The sequence below is a fragment of the Alosa pseudoharengus genome, unplaced genomic scaffold (genome assembly GCF_046254945.1).
Source record: "Alosa pseudoharengus isolate Yale_2024_CS ecotype anadromous, Long Island Sound unplaced genomic scaffold, YU_APseudo_1.1 YU_APseudo_1.1_scf_22, whole genome shotgun sequence".
NCBI classification, from domain to species: domain Eukaryota; kingdom Metazoa; phylum Chordata; class Actinopteri; order Clupeiformes; family Clupeidae; genus Alosa; species Alosa pseudoharengus.
In genome coordinates, this window is record NW_027468680.1 from 19,462,095 (window position 1) to 19,479,110 (window position 17,016).

Consider the following 17,016-nt stretch of genomic DNA (forward strand, 5'->3'; position numbering starts at 1 on the left):
AAGTGGTTGTCAAATCTGACATCGTCCCTTTTGTTCCAGGAAGCATCACCATGAAGGGTAGATCGGGTAACGCAAATGTGACAAAGTGAAGTTCAAAGGCAGTGCTGAAATGTTATTTGGGTATGCACATCTGTATGCATGACAACACAGTTGTCAACACAGTTTATGCTGTATGACAAAACACATCCTTAGTTGCTGTATTCAGTTTTACACAGGAAGAAAATTAGGCTCGGGGAAGTTTGAACTAATTTGGCCGTATGTTTTTCTCTCCTGCGAGGTGTTGTGGATCTGTCTCCCCACAGTGCCTGGCTGGCAGAATGGGCTCCTCTTTATTAGCTTGCTCTAGGGGGTGCATTGATGCAGGACATCACGCAGCTCTCTCTCCGCTCCAGTTAGCTGGATCTGAGGAGTATGGATGGAGGGAGCAGAGGCAGAAGTACCTCGCTGTGATGATTTGTAAAAGTAAAAAATATTATGTTACTGAGTTATGACTGCATGGTTTGTTGACTGCTTACCTAAGAGAGCATTCAGAGAGTTTTGTTTATTTTCCATTTATAATAGACCAGTGGCGCTATATCATTTTACCTTTAAATAGATTGTTAAGTTGACTTCAAAAGCGGCAATGACTCGTTTTACAGTAAAGGGAGGACTTGGTTTTTATAATAAACAAGCCCATTCATAAATCCATAAAACATTAGATTCCTTCTAACAAAAGCATAGTTTGTATGACTGTATTCTGTGAGGATCTCGACTTTTGTCCAGAATAGCGAACCTGGCATAAAAACCTGATAAGCACATTTGTCATAAACTTAGTGCAACGTTTAGGCTACAATGGCTGGACATTTTTGGAGCATTCCGTTTAGGCTATTTTACTGCATCTTACAAAAATGCTTTGCTTTTCAAACATTCAGTAGCCTACTTCTGTGCTGGTACGCGATGTGTGTTATTATGGTGGCTACCATGGGTGGGCAGTCTAAGTTGGAAAAGAGCAAAATATAGCCAAGTTCGGGGATGGAGCAGGTCCGAGACGCATGTGGTCGCTCAGAACAGTGTTGCTCAGAAGTTGACAATTTTGCCACTCGTCGGCAAAGTCTTTTTACATGTAGCCTACATTTATTCTGATACTTTTAACGCGACTTAGAATCGATTTACTTTCGGGAGGCATGGTAAACGTTCTACAAGGAGCGGGACTTTTGTTTTTAAATTAGTATTCAGCAACTTTGCAGGTGATGCCTATTGTCAGCTGAAGTTGCGTGTCACAGGAAATTTGGTGGCTGCTTGTAGTCATGGAGGAGGATGGGGCTGCTGCTAAGAGCTATCCTGCGTCTTACGTTTCTGACAGCTTTTGTAGTGTATGGACCGATGTTATGAATCTGCTGGTAAGTTAGAGGACTTTTTTTCTCGTTTGATCACACACTGTTTGGGGGCTACAGATTCAGAAGTGTTAGCGTCCGTTTAAAGTGAACTTTAAATGAACCTACCTGAATAGTTTTCCATCGTGACCCTTTCTCAAAATCATAAAAGAGTTAACGAGTTGCCATTCATATGGGACCATCGTTTGGTTTTATACCCACCATACTGTAGGGTAGAATATGTTCACAAACAGTGGAAATACTGAAAAATTCACAGAAACAACCTTGAGGCAGGCTAAGTTCTTGTGGTAGGAATAACAATCCCCTTGGTTTGCACCACTTATGTAGCAATATTATCATTATCATGTCATAACCAATGCTCTTGAATTCTTTCCACTCCAAGGCTCCAGAGTCTTTATCGACCACATGCCTTTCCACAGAGTTTCTGTAAAAAGCACCATTTCTCTCCTCCTCCATTTTCAGTCTGCTTGAAGATGTTATTGTGTTAGTGCCAGGACAGTACAGTTGGTGTAGCCTAATGACAACACATTGTCTGTGGGCAACTGGTAACCCTTGACATTCCACCTCTTGTGCCAGGTGAACAAATGTTTTTGACATTTCTTAAAGGTTACAAGGTGGTCTTGAGGCCATATGCGTCTGCTTTCAAGGAATGCCAGGTCTAGTCCTCTAGCTGCATCGACTGGAAGCTCTACAATCACAGCCTGCTTCTCTCGGATGCTCACCAGGCATGTCCAATTGGACATGAAGTGCCTCACACAGGGCTTGTCATTATATCTCTTCCCCTAAAATGCACACCATCCACACACTGTGCCTTGCAGGCAAACCTGGCCGGTGGTCCTCAAGATTATGGATGTGATACACACGTCCGCGTGTCTGAAAGGTTCTGTGATGGTCCTGTGTCATACTTGAAAGCATGGATTGGTTCTGTAACACGGAGGTCATTGGGGGCACGCGGTACAATGTGAGGAAGTGGATGCCTGTGGCAGACACTGCTGGATGTGTTCTCGAGTTGCCCGGTGAGATTTATGGATGAAGGAATTCAGAAGAGGCTTGAGAGGGGGTAACTGCGTCACGGCCCCGTCTGGATTCACAGCTGAGTGCAACTCAACTGTGTGTGTGCTCTCTCTGTGTGTGTGTGTGTGTATGTGTGTGTGTGTGTGTGTGTGTGTGTGTGTGTTGAAACTTATCCACTCTATTGTTTTTGAGAATGATTGATACGTCCAGCAGCAAGTTTCAGCAGCTTGGCAAATAGTCTCTGCGTTAACTTTTCAGCTTGTGGCAGAAGTATTATATTGTGTGTACCTGTGAGGAATTGAGCTGGTTTGTTTGCGTGAGGGGACAGCGGTTTTAGTGCCGGACCCTTAGTGGAAATATTCAAATGCGGCTTTTTGCAGAATTTCCACTTAAAAACCAAAAGTTAAACGTGACTTCTGACAATTGAAGACCTCTTCCTCGAACATGCAACCATGGCATTTCCTGTAATAGCCCACTATTACTTTCTATTTGTGGTGTGCGTGTGTGTGTGTGTGTGTGTGTGTGTGTGTGTGTGTGCGTGTGTGTGTGTGCGTACACGCATGTGTATGTGTGTTGTTTGGGTTGTTTTACTGAGATTCTTTTTGTATGTTCTGATGAGCATGTGTTTGTACTTTGTCTCATCTGTTAAAGGATGGCTCTCTTGGGAACATTGAGGATCTGGCACAGGAGTACTCCGAATACTACAGCACCTCTTACAGCGACGTATGCAACAGGATGGACGAGCTACGCAAGCGCAAGGTGGCGCAGGACACTGAAACGGTACAGATGCCCGTGTGTGTGTGTCTGTGTGTGTGAGAGAGAGACAGACAAATAGAGAAAGAGTACTGTGTGTTTGTACTGTAAATGTGTTGCACAGCTGGTTTAATTCACAGCATATATTAAACACCAAAACAAAGCATTCCAGTCCGTCCTTATGGATTTAATGCATCCCTGCTCAATGCCCTCGATTGTGCGTTAATGCAGAACATTCATACATTTTGAAATGTGGGACCCCTGAGACACCCCTAAGCTCACACTCTTCTCTTCTCTCCTCTCCTCTCCTCTCCTCTCCTCTCTTCTCTCCTCCTCTTCTCTCTTCTCTCCTCCTCCCTCTGTTCTGCAGGCCAAGATTGAGCCCATCTCAACCTCTCTGCAGCTGAGATCAGAAATACAGGTAAGTCACCGCAGGACAAAATGCATAAAATAAAATAAACAAACGTAAAAAATAAGTCAATGAAATTAGCATGTCATATTCCTGAAGATATTGAGTAATATGTGAATTGCTATAGGAGACTGTGTTGATTATGTGGCTTTAGTTTAAGTGTTTTGTGTGATCTGAGTGTCTGTGTGCATCCCCACAGGAATCGCTGGGCTTCAACAGTGCCATGTCCACCCCAGAGACTGAGAGAAAGTAAGCATCCTCTGAACCACAATCTGTCAACCAGGAATCACCTGTATGAATAATCACATATACTCCATCTTTTTAGAATGGGTATTCTTTGCGTGTAGTTTGTCTGAAGGACATGTTAGGTGTGCTTTGCTGACTTTTTTAAGCAGTCAGTCCCAGCTGAAGCCAGGATTACTCAGTCAGGGCTGCTAGCCATCCCAGCTTGTTTTGGCAACCTCCAAATATGTACTGTATTGCTTTGAGAATCACACTGCTGACCAGCATCTCAACCCAACATCCTTTCAGCATGTGGAAATGGGGCTCTGTGCATTTCCTACTGACCCTTCAGATGGCCTCTTAGCTTAGCCCCTTACACACACACACACACACACACACACACACACACACACACACACACACACACACACATACACACACACACACATACACACACACACACACACACACACACACACACACACACACATACACACACACATATACACACACACACACACACACACACACACACACACACACACACAGTCTACTTCCTTCCTGTGATTGTGTGCGTGGGGGATACTTCTGCTACTGAAGTGCTGGGTGGGGGGTGAGGAGGTTGTGATGATAAGTAGTCTTGTCACTGGGGTGAGGTACAATGGGTCACACGCATTGATATAGTCCGTCCTGTGTGTGTGTGTGTGTGTGTGTGTGTGTGTGTGTGTGTGTGTGTGTGTGTGTGTGTGTGTGTGTGTGTTGGGGGATGTCATGTATGCGAATTGCTGATAAGGAGACAGGGAGGGCTGTTGGAAAGCCCCTTAATGCAGGTGTACTCATGTAGGGTCACTGTCCATGACCCAAGAAACCATGACACAGCCATGGTCACTGAATCACCGTTGTTCCCAATGATTCATCCTGGATGATACGGAAATCTGCTGCGCAATCATGAGGGTTAGTGAGGGGTTGTTTTATAATAGTACAAGAAGTTTTTGTTATCATTGTATTGAAAGACTTTAATGGCTAAGATACATAACATAAGCAAGCTCAAACCTAAAACACATATAAGCAAGCTCAAACCTAAAACACATAAGCAAGCTCAAACCTAAATCACATAAATTCTAACTGCGTCAACCTCTCCTTTCACTATTGGGACAAAAAGACCAGGCTTATACATCCAGATGCAGACTACTCTTTTTTTAGATGTGTTTAGGCAACGAGAGCGCTCTTGTGATATGACTGGGGTGAACTTTAGTCACCTTCACCTGTTGCCCCGAGCAAGCATGCGCCCTCACCTGGCCAGCCCGTGTCCCTGCAGGCCTGAGGGGGAGTGATAGTCGCTAACCTCAGCAGCATGCGTCAGCTGAGCGCGAGAGGAATGCGCGCGGTGAAAAGCGGTGGCCCGCGTGTGAAAAGCCCCTATTGTTGCAGGGGAGCCCCGGCCAAAGCTGTCACATCCCAGCCCAGCGGACAACAAGCCCCCGCGCCACAGAGCACAGGAACCCACAGGAAAGGGACCGAGCCAGGGAGGGAAAGAGCAAAAAAGAGAGAGTGTGTGTGTGTGTATGTGTGTGTGAGGCCAAGGGAGAGAAGGAGGTGAAGAGTTTGAGGACGAGAAGAAGAAGAGAGAGAAAGAGAGACAGAGAGAGGGTGGAGTGAGGGAGGAGAGGAAGAAGATTTTTTTGTTTCTGTTGACTGAGAGATGACCGGAGCAGAATGAGGAGAATAGTGTTGGAGAACAGGTGATGGGACACAGAAGTGCCTGAGTTTGTGTTTCATCAAAGTTTTGGTGCATTTGAGTAACACCTTGTTTGTTGGGTTGTTTGTAGGCTGTCTATGCACAAGTCCAGTTCTGAGGATGGCATAGGAGGTAAGCTTGCTCTCTTATTTTTGTGTATTTGTGTGCATGTGTTTGTGTGTGCGTGTGTGTGTGTGTGAGAGAGAGAGAGAGTGTGAAGTGTGTCTGCATGAATTGTGTGTGCATGGGCACGTAGTTGATTGTTGCCTATAATAAAAGCTTCCGATGACAGATCTTGCCATATCCATTTCAGGAACATTAACTGTACAGACTGTCAGTGTTGTTATATTTGATAGCCTATTTTGCTGCCAACTGCTGACTATCCTGTCTTTAAAAATACCCAGCAGTTGGCCCCCTTAATTCAGTGTCCTCATCCATCAAGTCTTAGCTTACCCCAACCAATTCTCCCCTTGCAGGAAAAGCTGACAGCAGAAAGAAGAACAAATCTTTTTGGCAGAATTTCCGCAAGTCGCAGAAGGGAGCTGGAAGACAAATGTCAAAAGGTGCATCTCATGCTTACTCTTGCAAATAACTGTTCTGGGCACAGCCATATGAGATAACCTTCAACCCTCTGCAGCACTAGCTGATATGGCCCCCACAGTGACCTTTCTGTGTGTGTCAAGTGCAAAACTTGTTGTTGTTGTTGTTGGTGGAGGTGGTGATGGAGAAGGTGGTGTTGTGACCTATGACCTTTGTGGCCCAGGCGGAGAGGACCTGGGCTTCGTGGCCAGTGAGATCACCATGAGTGATGAAGAGCGGATCCAGCTGATGATGATGGTGAAGGAGCGGATGATCACTGTGGAGGAGGCTCTCGCACGGGTAGGAGCACGCTGACGCAGCCTGCCACATGAGCATGACTCTGATAACAGGAGAACTTGCTCACTAACAAACCCATATCAGCTGGGTTTTTTATTTTATCTTTTTACATTCCTTGTGGTGATTTTTTGCAAATGCATGCACACTTTTTCCACAGCCTACCTTCCATTTTATACCCCTATAAAAGCCTTGTAGCATTTTATTTCAGTACTCGTGCCTTTTTTTTCTAGTGCATGTGTTTCTACTGCAGTAAAGTGACCAATTTTACAGCTTCATTATGGCTAATGCCATTCATAGATCAGCTATTCTCCTGTTAAAAGAGCCCATTGTTTTCATTCCTCTCTTGAGAACACAATATTGGTCTGTGTTTGTGTCTTTGTCTGCCTTGTCTGCCCCTCAGTTTATGAATAGTGAAAAAGAGTCAATCAATCAGTGGCTCAACCATTCTTCTCCGCTCTCTGTCCTTCTCTCCGTGTTGGCCAGCTGAAGGAGTTTGAGAGCCAGAGCCGCCAGGCGGGCAGCAGCGACATGGCCGAGTGGAACCACAGCTCCAGCCCCTCCATCAACGAGTCCAACAGCAACGTGAGTAGAACCACAGCGTCCAGTCCAGACAATAACAGTTAGCTCAAATAATCACCACAGGATGAAATATTCAGGGTTCTGGAGATATTATTAGATACCCAGGTTTGTGTTTCTGTCTATGTGGTTGGTCATAGACAGAATTTGAGACTTAAACAAAAAAAAAACAAAAAAAAACTTACATCGACTCATATCGAAATTGAATGACGAACATCCAGTAAACGAGGGATTGCGTGCATCATCTGGTCAAGCATGCTGGCTCATATTGATGTCCCTGGTAAGAGATCTGTGTGAAGCTGTCCAGCTCTGCTGCAGCATGCTCCACACTGCCTAGACAGTAGATGAGAAGACTGACCCCTGGACAGCTCCATCCAACAAGCACAGAGTGACCATGCATTAGACACTGACCCAGCTGCTGGTGTTTGTTGGAGATGGTAGGTGTTAGTCAGTATGCAAGCACCTCAAGATCTCCTAGACTGAGCTAACAGTGATGAGATAAACATCACAGAAAAGATGTTGTGATGAGGCCTCCTACAGACTTGAGGTTCCCTAAGGGACACTACTACACTACTAGACCTACACTCGTGTTCACAGAGGATGCAAAAGCACTGAAGGCTGAGCACAGCTCGGGGGGCCTTCTCTCACTGGCAGGCCCCTGTTTGTGTGTTGGTGTTTGGGACTGCAGGTGCGATGACCTGTGATGAGTGTTACCATATGGCCCTCCAATCCCAACATACACATGCCATGTCTGGCTTTATCTCAGCTCCAGTACCTCCATTTTGTTTTGCTCTGTTTTTCTACGCATCTCTGTAGAGCTCCCCTCTCTCTGTGTGCTGGTGGCCTCTCTCTTACTCTCACACATAAATAAACACACACACACACACACACACACACACACACACACACACACACACACACACACACACTGGTACGCAGGGACCTCTCTCTCGCTCAGTGGCTGGGCCTGCAGGCTGTGTTTGTATTCATGTGGCTGAAAGCTGAAAGCTCTGGCCCCCATTGTGCTGCAGTGGGAGCTGAATGCAGGCCTGAGCCTCTGTTCTGCAGCCCGCAGCTCTTTTCCTGCGGGGGGAGAGAGAGGGGTGGTGTTGGTGGTGGTGTTGGTGGGGGGGGGGTCCGCTCTCACATCGCTCCGCTCAACTCCCTCTCCCCATCGCATTCTCAGTTCATCAGTCCCTCTGTTTTTCTCACAGTGGTGGTCTACTGGTCTCCTTCATACTCTATTTGTTGTGGCATCCGGCCATCATATTGTGGCTCTGTCCTCCTGTTCATCAGTTGTTAGCTCTCCTCCACTCTGCTCTGTTTTCACTCTGTTTATCTCTCTCTCTCTCTCTCTCTCTCTCTCTCTCTCATTGTTGTCTCTCATAGAGGATTTGTCTTTGTCCATTCTGCTTCTCGTAAACACTCTCCCTCCATCTTCACAATTTCCATCTCTCTCTTCATCCCTCTTTCCATCCATCCATCTCTGTTTCTCCTCCCTGCCTCGTGCGCTACCTTTCTTTTCTCCATCCGTCTCTCTCCTGTCCCCTGGCAAACACCGTGCAGAGAATGAAAAAGCAGTTTGTCTCTGGTTTGCTCGCCTCATTTTTCCACCGTGTGTGTGTGTGTGTGTGTGCGTGTGTGTCCGTGTGTGTGTGTGTGTGTGTGCGTGTGTGTCCGTGTGCGTGCGTGCGTGTGTGTGTGTGTGTGACCTGTATGTGAGGACACTGGTAATTGTATACCCATCTGGAATGTAGCAATTATGTGGCCGCGCTCGTCATGACCCAGCGGCATAGCTGTGACATTTAGTCTCTTTTGGAAGATGAATGCTACAGAGGCCCGGCAGTGGGCCTGCCCTGCTAGTCTGTGCCAGCCGTTAGAGAGCGCTAGGCAAAGGACCATTCATCTCAGTGCGGTGGCCGTTAGCATTAGCGTTCTAGCACTCTGGCGGACCAAGCCAGCAGAGCTCTGTGGGTGAAGTCATGCGGCAGTGGTGTGTGGATGTTTGTTTGTGTGTGTGTGTGTGTGTCTGTGTGTGTATGTGTTGTGAGTGTTTCTGCTGACATGGCATCATTATGTAACTGATTCCTGGTTAGGTCTTTGTGTAACCATGTCAGTGTTGCCATTCTCTCTCTCTCACTCTCTCTCTCTGCTCTCTCTCTGTTCTCTCTCTCTCCTCTCTCTCCCCCTGATCGTATCTCACCCCTCAGGCCATTTTGAATTGTTTTGGCGAGGGCATGAGGTAGCACTCACACACTGGAATTCCTCAGTAGAGTAGCACCCAAAACCGCATGTTACCTTTTGTTCTGCTGCTGTTTGGGAATACTCACAGTGATGTATTCTTCCACAACCAGGCTACCGGCCACATTCCTAACAAGAACAGGGGGCTGGTTCTCACACACTGTGTAGACAATCTGTGGAGGGGGAAATGTGAAACAACAAAATACTCTATAGTGTCAGCTAGCCGTTACATTTGGTTTACTGCAACAAAAAAAGGGAACGAAAACTGTACCGCAACAAATATTTCTAAATGTAAGGCTGACCAATTGAGAAACTGAAAGCAGCTGACAGTTTTTTTATTAGACCATAGCAGGTAGGTTGTCAACATAGATCCTCTTTTTGGTCATAACACTTATTTATTTGTATGTACACAAAAATATCACTCAGACGTGACCTTTTTAACACATGTTTCCTCATGTGAGCTCTAGAAACCTCCAGAGGTCATCGTCTCTGCTCACTGATTCTTAGACCCCGCTCTGTATCTCACACTCAGCACGCCACCTGTGCTGTCGCAGCAGTGACCCACAGCTATAGAGAGTGGTTTATATCTGTACTTCTGAGAGATAAAACCTTATTTAACCACAGGGCACAAGAATAGCCTGCGCACGGGGTTCTCGCTCGGCTCACTGTGGAAACCACAGAGAGGGCTGAGGCTGCTTATAGCCACTGCTGGGAAACACATTGCGCTGCTCATGTGCTGTGGGGGGTGGGGTGTTCAGAGCCGCGCTGCCACAAACATTTAAAACTGTGTGTGAGCTTTTTTTTTTTGTCATCATAAATATTTGATGACCCGTATCAGGCAGAAGCTTCCAGAAAAGGTGCCCCTATCAGGCGCGAAAGGGAAGGGAAGAGCGGGCAAGTGGATGTGCTGACCTCTGAGAAGAACCAGAGGTCACTGGCTGTGTGTTTGCGAACACAAATCCACCAGTTAGTACTACAGAGTCGGACAGCTGAACGTGGGTGGAATAGGGGTAGATAACCCCCAAGGCCTCTCGCTTGGCCTTGGCTTGGCCAAACTTGCTGAGGCATGCTGGTGACTACACACACAGCCCCATGTCTGCTCCTGCTACTTTGAACCGATGGGAAATGGCAGTATACAGGGTCAAACATGGGAAGGGATGGCCTTCAGACAACAATATACACAAGTCTGTTCTGATCACATCAACAGAAACGGGTAGTGAGTCAAAAACTTTAGAAACATGTCCTCAGACTTGGTCAGATTACAGGATTTTAGCCCGACTTTTGCCATGATTTTGTCTTAGTCTATACATTTCCAGCATCGTGCCCAAATGTGAAAGGTCAGGAACAAAGTCGAATTGAAAACATGTCTTGTGACATCAGCGATTTATTGTCTGTGACGCGCCACAACACGACACCACAATGAAAAGTGTAGCTTGTCCACATTTTTGGAAAATCTCCTGACACTGATGACACTGACATTGTGACCGCACTCGATGCGAACGATAAACTACATGATCTTGTAATGTAATGTAATGTAATGTGGCCATCTCCCAATGAAGACACCGCACAATTTAATGGTTCTATGATCGTGTGGTCTGACATGGTCAATTTTAAAATATCATCGTAGAAGACAAAACAATTGTGTAATCTGCCCAAGCTATTAAACGTTTGGGTTCCATGGCTGCTTCATAAATCAGATTATTCACTGGCACCACAGACACAGCACAAAGATGGACAATCATGAGCTGTTAATACTGAAAGCATCAATAGAGCCCTGTGCGAATGGCATTTGATTGACAGCTGGCTGTGTGTAGAGGTACACTGCCCAGGATAATGGAGGGGGTGATAATTCATTCCGTTACATAATGCGCTATGTATACTGGTGACTCATGCCACTGGCGTCATTTAAAATCAGCACTGTGCCCGTCTCCAAGCCATGCCCTTGCCCGCTCTGTATAGGCCGGCGCAGAGGAGTCGGCCATGTTTAAATAAACAGTGTCTGCTGCGCTGCACAGGGAAATTACAAGGTGATCGTCGAACCCAGAATAGACAGCCCACACGTTTCACATGTGAAATGACACGACACACGGAGCTGTTACAGTAAAGTGGAGACCACACCACAGCTCAAGAGCTGGGCCTGAGCACCAGAGGTTATCTTTGGGTGAGGGACTCTCACGACCAACCATCTTCCACCGTGATGGCGTGCGTTTCAGTATCAGAGACCGATCTGTTGCATGCAAAGCAAACACAACAACAGACTTCTGTAAATAAACTAGACTACATTTTGGTCATAAACTAGACTACATTTTGGTCAGTTTGATTGTACAGCATATTATTGTATATTATGAGCTAGTGAGTCATTATGAGCTACCTCCTCCCCAAACCAGTGTAAATATGTATTTCTTAACAGAATGTTATTTGGTAACAGCGCAGTACCATTTTAGGTCTGTGTGACACTACTGAACAGTGCCTTGATCAAACTCTCACTGTTGTCTTGCAGTCGAGGGAGCAGTCCGACGACGAGCTCGAGGACTCCGTCACGTTCCGCAGGCTGCACAAGCTGGTCAACTCTACACGCCGCGTCCGCAAGAAGCTCATCCGCATCGACGAGTCCAAGAAGCCTGGATCTAGAGGTGGGAACCGTCACTGTAATGTCTTACTGCACCTGTGGACATGCACAGATATTAAAGCATCACCTTTAAAACACTCTGGAATACCTATAATAAGGAGCATCATACAAAAAAGTACTTTGTTGTTTTATATAACAAACTCGCATATTGTATTCTAAAAAGGCTATTTATAGCAATGACTGTTTACGGATTTCAGCCTGTCAATGCCTCTCTGTATTTATGTGTATCATGTGAGTTAGCCTTATGGCAATTGCATTTAATGTTGTGTTACTAAGTTGGTCCAAAGTGGAGAACTGCTCTTTTAATGTGTGTTCCTCTCCATTCCCTCTACCTCAGAGTGTGGCAGCTCAGAGGCCTCTCCCTCCACTGAGGAGGCCACACCCATCTACTCAGGTGTGCAGAGGAAGCTGCTGGTCTCCCAGGGCGACGGGCTGGCCTCAGTGCTGCAGGAGCAGCTCTCGTTGGATGGAGACTCTGACAGCCTGACCACTTCGCCCTCGTCCAGCAGCCTGGACACCTACAGGTACACACCACACCTTGGATCCAAATAATCAGTCAGCACTGACCATATATTTTTCATCCAGTCAGAGCTACAGTATGCAGCCAGGTTTACTTACAGAGTTTGTAAATGGCTGAGAGTCAAATTCTATCTCAGTGATATATTATGCTGAACAGAGTCAATAACTAGTTTACCAGATCCTACATTTGTGACTGGGATGTTTATTGGTGTTTGTATGTAAACACAAAAATTCCAAAGGTTTGATAGGCCAGTGCTGTCGTCGAGTATGAAAAACCTGAAAACAATATAAAGCATGTAGTGTTTCTTCTGTTGCTCCTGTAGCGGTCACAAGCTGATGCGGGCCTTTGGGAAGTCCCACAGCATCGGAGGCCTAGTGGGGACGGGAGGCGTAGCCGGGGGCATGGCGGGCAGAGGAGCGGGCAGCCCCCTGGCTCTGGGCGCGCTGGAGGCGGGCAGCGGCTCCTCTTTCTCGGAGGTGGAAGGGGGGTGTGAGGACGAGCCCCACGTGATGTCACGCTCTGCCACCGAGGGGGAGATGCGGCGGGGGCTAAACCCCAACTACCACGGGGTGAGTGGCACCACCAGCAATATGCCATGCTAACTGATTTACACACACACACACACACACACACACATACATAACAACACACAACATAAGTTTACCATCTACTGTGGCAAAAATACACACACACACACACACACACACACAGGCCAGCAGACATGACACAAGCTCACTGAAGGCAAGGGTCAGTGTGAAAATACTCTACGGCGTACATAGTTCATGCATAGTCAAAAACAACCTAACAGACTTTATGGGCCGACCAGGTATTTGCTGAGCCAGTGCTCATCATAGTGCTCATCATAACTTGGTAAAAACTTGCTAAATTATGAACTGTGCTTCTGTGCTGTCATATTGGCAAATGGGGGTTGCACAAACCAGAGCAGTATAATATTTTTCCAGTGCTAAAGATGACTAGCTTCACACGTATTATGATCTCACTGGACATACATCTGGTTTTGTTCCACAGAGGACTTGTAGTTTTGGAGGGTTCGACCTCACCAACCGCCCCTTGTATTCCCCCGGCACTGTATGCGACCCCCATGTGAGTACACAGCACACAAAAGACACTGTCCTCCTCAGAGCTATGTTGCTGTGGTAACGATTTTATCAGAAAATGATAGTCCTGGAGAGACACTCGACAACAATTGCTAATTTGAAAAAAAAAAAAAAAGTCGATTTGTATACAGTTTCTGTGGTTGTTTATATGATACTGGTAACATGATTCAATTCAACTGTGCTGAGTCTTCTTATGGTATTATTTTGAATTATTTCCAGTGTCATTGATACCATGATTTACTTTATGGAAAAATTGGCAATAGGGAGACAATAGGATTTTGCTATCCAAATAAATGCCATAGATATTTTAGGAATGTTGTTTTGTACCCAGGAGAAATTTATAGCCTTTCACAACAGCTTGCTAAGCTGCAAAGTCTCAGAAGCAGGCATATTTTGAAGTTCAGCACATCTGTTTTTGTATCTATCTGAATAGTACGCAAGAAATGAGCACGAGTACTACCATATCTTAGGTCTGATAGGGTTTAGGTGACAAACTACTGCACTGTATAAGAATAGAAACGTGTCCACGTGCCTTAAGACCCACGTTCCACCTGCAGGGTAGAGAAGACGAGGATGGTCTGAGAGCGCTCTCTCGGTCTCCGACCCCCACGCGTGTGTCTCTGGGGAAGAAGGTCAAGTCTGTGAAGGAGACCATGAGGAAACGCATCTCCAAGAAGTACCACAGCTCGGCCAGTTCTGAACAGGTAGCTCCCCCACTGGGCCCCAGGTCTCTGCTCCTGGGCTGGAGGCCTGACCCCAGTCTCTCACTTTTCTTCACCCTACAACAAAGTCTTTCACATTTTTATGTGAGGACATATTTTAGATTTTTGCATACTTGAGATCTGAAAAACACATTGTTGTGGTACAGCCAATGCAGATATTGCCATAAGAGGAGTTCTTATTCTTATTTCACTCCCAGGGAAAACATTTTGTTTTAGTAAACTATATTTTCTGATTACAGTAAATGCCATTCATTGCATGAATATAGTTGTTGTTGGATGTATGCAAGAGATTAGAAGTGATTCTATCTACATAGCTCTGGAGTGCCCTCTATGGGAATATATATGTAACAACATGAGTGAAGGCATCTCTCCTCTCACTCTCTCTTCCACATTCTCTCTTTCTTGATCCTCTCTGTCTCTCTCTCTCTCTCTCTCTCTCTCTCTCGTCCACAGTCCAGTCCTATCCGAGGCTGCAACTCTCTGTCTCCCCCTCTGGACTCAGACACCCCAGAGAAACCCCGGCTGAAGGCTGGAGGCTCTGTGGAGAGCCTCAGAAGCTCTCTGAGTGGACAGAGTTCCATGAGTAAGTGTGTGTGTGTGTGTGTGTGTGTTTGTGTGTGTTAGTTTGCGTTTGGGTTGTATTAGCATGCATGCACAATTTTTTTATCATTGTTATGTGTGTGTTGTGCGTATTTGTACAATTGCTTATGTATATTTATGAATGTACATAAATCTAGTTTTTATATGTTTGAAAGTTTGAGTGCAGTTTAGAATGCATATGTACATGAAAGCCAGACAGCTGAGTCCCTTGTTGTGTTGTGTCCAGGTGGCCAGACGGTCAGCACCACAGACTCCTCAGCCAGTAACCGGGAGAGTGTCAAATCGGAGGACGGCGAGGAGGAGGAGCTTCCTTATCGTGGGCCCTTCTGTGGCAGAGCACAGGTGCACACAGACTTCACCCCGAGCCCATACGACACGGACTCCCTGAAACTCAAAGTAAGACTTGCGCTCATCTCATACATACACACACACACATACACACATACACACACGCACACACACACACACACACACACACACACACACACACACACACACACACACACACAGATACAGACACACACTCACCTGCACACATTACGCAAAAGCACTTAAGGTAAATTCACCCTTCACAACCTGACAGGTTGACCAAGGCTGTATTGACTGTGAAACTCTTTGTGCTCCTTGTCTTGGTGAGCGATTTCTGCCGCCATTAGAGACTGAAGTGAAAGTGCAGACAAAAGCAGCCCCATCAGACCATCGTCCATTTTAGAAGTATAAAACCACTGCAGCTTGCTGCATCTCAGTGTTCCCTTGAAATAGCATCTGCAGGATATTACATCACAGCCCCTGGACAGTTTTAAACATCACCAGTGACCGATTCATACCTGCCAAATACATGACATGCCTATTAATAACTTGCTTTAATGACTTAATGACTGGTCAAGGATGGGACATAAACACATTAAATGTGTTGTCAATTATGAGGACCTGGACACCTTCAAGCTTCTTAATTTGTCATTCAATTTGTCATTAGTAAGATTTAACCGGTCTGTTGGTGTAGTTCAACGTTTAATTTGATTGGTTTTCCTCGATAATTAATTGTATTGGTGTATATCTCAACAATTGATTTTAATCTCTGATGTGTATATTAATATGTTGCCATGTGTTCCCACAGAAAGGCGATGTGATTGACATCATCAGCAAGCCGCCCATGGGCACGTGGATGGGCCTGCTGAACAACAAGGTGGGCACCTTCAAGTTCATCTACGTGGACGTGTTGACCGAGGAGGAGGAGAAGCCGCGCAAGAGCAGCCGTCGCAGGAGGAAGGCCCGTCCACCCAAGCCCACGTCCGTCGAGGAGCTCTTGGATCGCATTAACCTCAAAGTAACCATTACGACAACTATTTAAACCTGAGTATATAGATAGTCAGCCCCAACTTGCAATCTGAAAATGCTCCACTGGGTGGGCAGCCGTGGCCCACTGGTTAGCACTCTGGGTGGGCCGCGGCTGAAGTGCCCTTGAGCAAGGCACCTAACCCCTCACTGCTCCCCGAGCGCCGCCGTTGAAGCAGGCAGCTCACTGCGCCGGGATTAGTGTGTGCTTCACCTCACTGTGTGTTCACTGTGTGCTGCTTCACTAATTCACCGATTGGGTTAAATGCAGAGACCAAATTTCCCTCAAGGGATCAAAAAAGTATATATACTTAATACTTATACTCTATCTTTTTTCACCTTTTGTTTTTATGGATAAAATAATACATACAAGGTTTTTGGATACAACAGATTAAAAAGTTTAAGTATCAGTAGTACCATAACCAGAGTATGACTGTTGGACTGGTTGACTTGAATGTGGTTTCTCCTCTTTCAGGAACACATGCCAACGTTCTTGTTCAATGGCTATGAGGACCTGGACACCTTCAAGCTTCTGGAGGAAGAGGACTTGGAGGAGCTCAATATCAGAGACCCCCAGCACAAAGCTGTACTCATGACTGCTGTGGAGCTTCTACAGGAGTATGACAGTAAGTACAAGTAAACACAGATCAACAGACACACAGACAGATACACACACACACACACACACACACACACACACACAGATGCTGATGTGCTGATAACTACTGAATACCTCCTTTGAACATGACCTTGAAGTCCTCATATATAAACTTGCCCCCGATATCCCCCATTTGCGTAAGGTTGTGTATAGAATGCCAGGGGGCAGATGCCAGCAAATATTTCTGCAAATACATACTGTATGTTGTGTCAACCATGGCTGTCTCTCTTCC

The 17,016-nt window shown here is 46.0% G+C and overlaps 1 protein-coding gene across 5 annotated transcripts in view; it reads left to right on the plus strand.

Moving 5' to 3' along the window:
- Positions 1-17,016, plus strand: part of sash1b (SAM and SH3 domain containing 1b) — an 83,416-nt gene that overhangs the window by 61,027 nt on the left and 5,373 nt on the right. For 2 of the 5 annotated variants that reach the window (XM_076299238.1, XM_076299241.1), the window contains exons 2-17: positions 3,039-3,167; positions 3,511-3,561; positions 3,749-3,798; positions 5,601-5,641; positions 5,986-6,072; positions 6,273-6,388; positions 6,869-6,967; positions 11,703-11,835; positions 12,169-12,355; positions 12,674-12,920; positions 13,381-13,455; positions 14,027-14,173; positions 14,645-14,774; positions 15,018-15,187; positions 15,909-16,118; positions 16,602-16,752. In XM_076299238.1, the coding sequence (XP_076155353.1) occupies positions 3,039-3,167; positions 3,511-3,561; positions 3,749-3,798; positions 5,601-5,641; positions 5,986-6,072; positions 6,273-6,388; positions 6,869-6,967; positions 11,703-11,835; positions 12,169-12,355; positions 12,674-12,920; positions 13,381-13,455; positions 14,027-14,173; positions 14,645-14,774; positions 15,018-15,187; positions 15,909-16,118; positions 16,602-16,752 (2,023 nt within the window). Of the gene's footprint in view, positions 1-1,333; positions 1,380-3,038; positions 3,168-3,510; positions 3,562-3,748; positions 3,799-5,468; positions 5,514-5,600; positions 5,642-5,985; positions 6,073-6,272; positions 6,389-6,868; positions 6,968-11,702; positions 11,836-12,168; positions 12,356-12,673; positions 12,921-13,380; positions 13,456-14,026; positions 14,174-14,644; positions 14,775-15,017; positions 15,188-15,908; positions 16,119-16,601; positions 16,753-17,016 lie in introns of those variants that run through there. The other 3 variants (XM_076299240.1, XM_076299239.1, XM_076299242.1) reach the window with 3 other exon arrangements.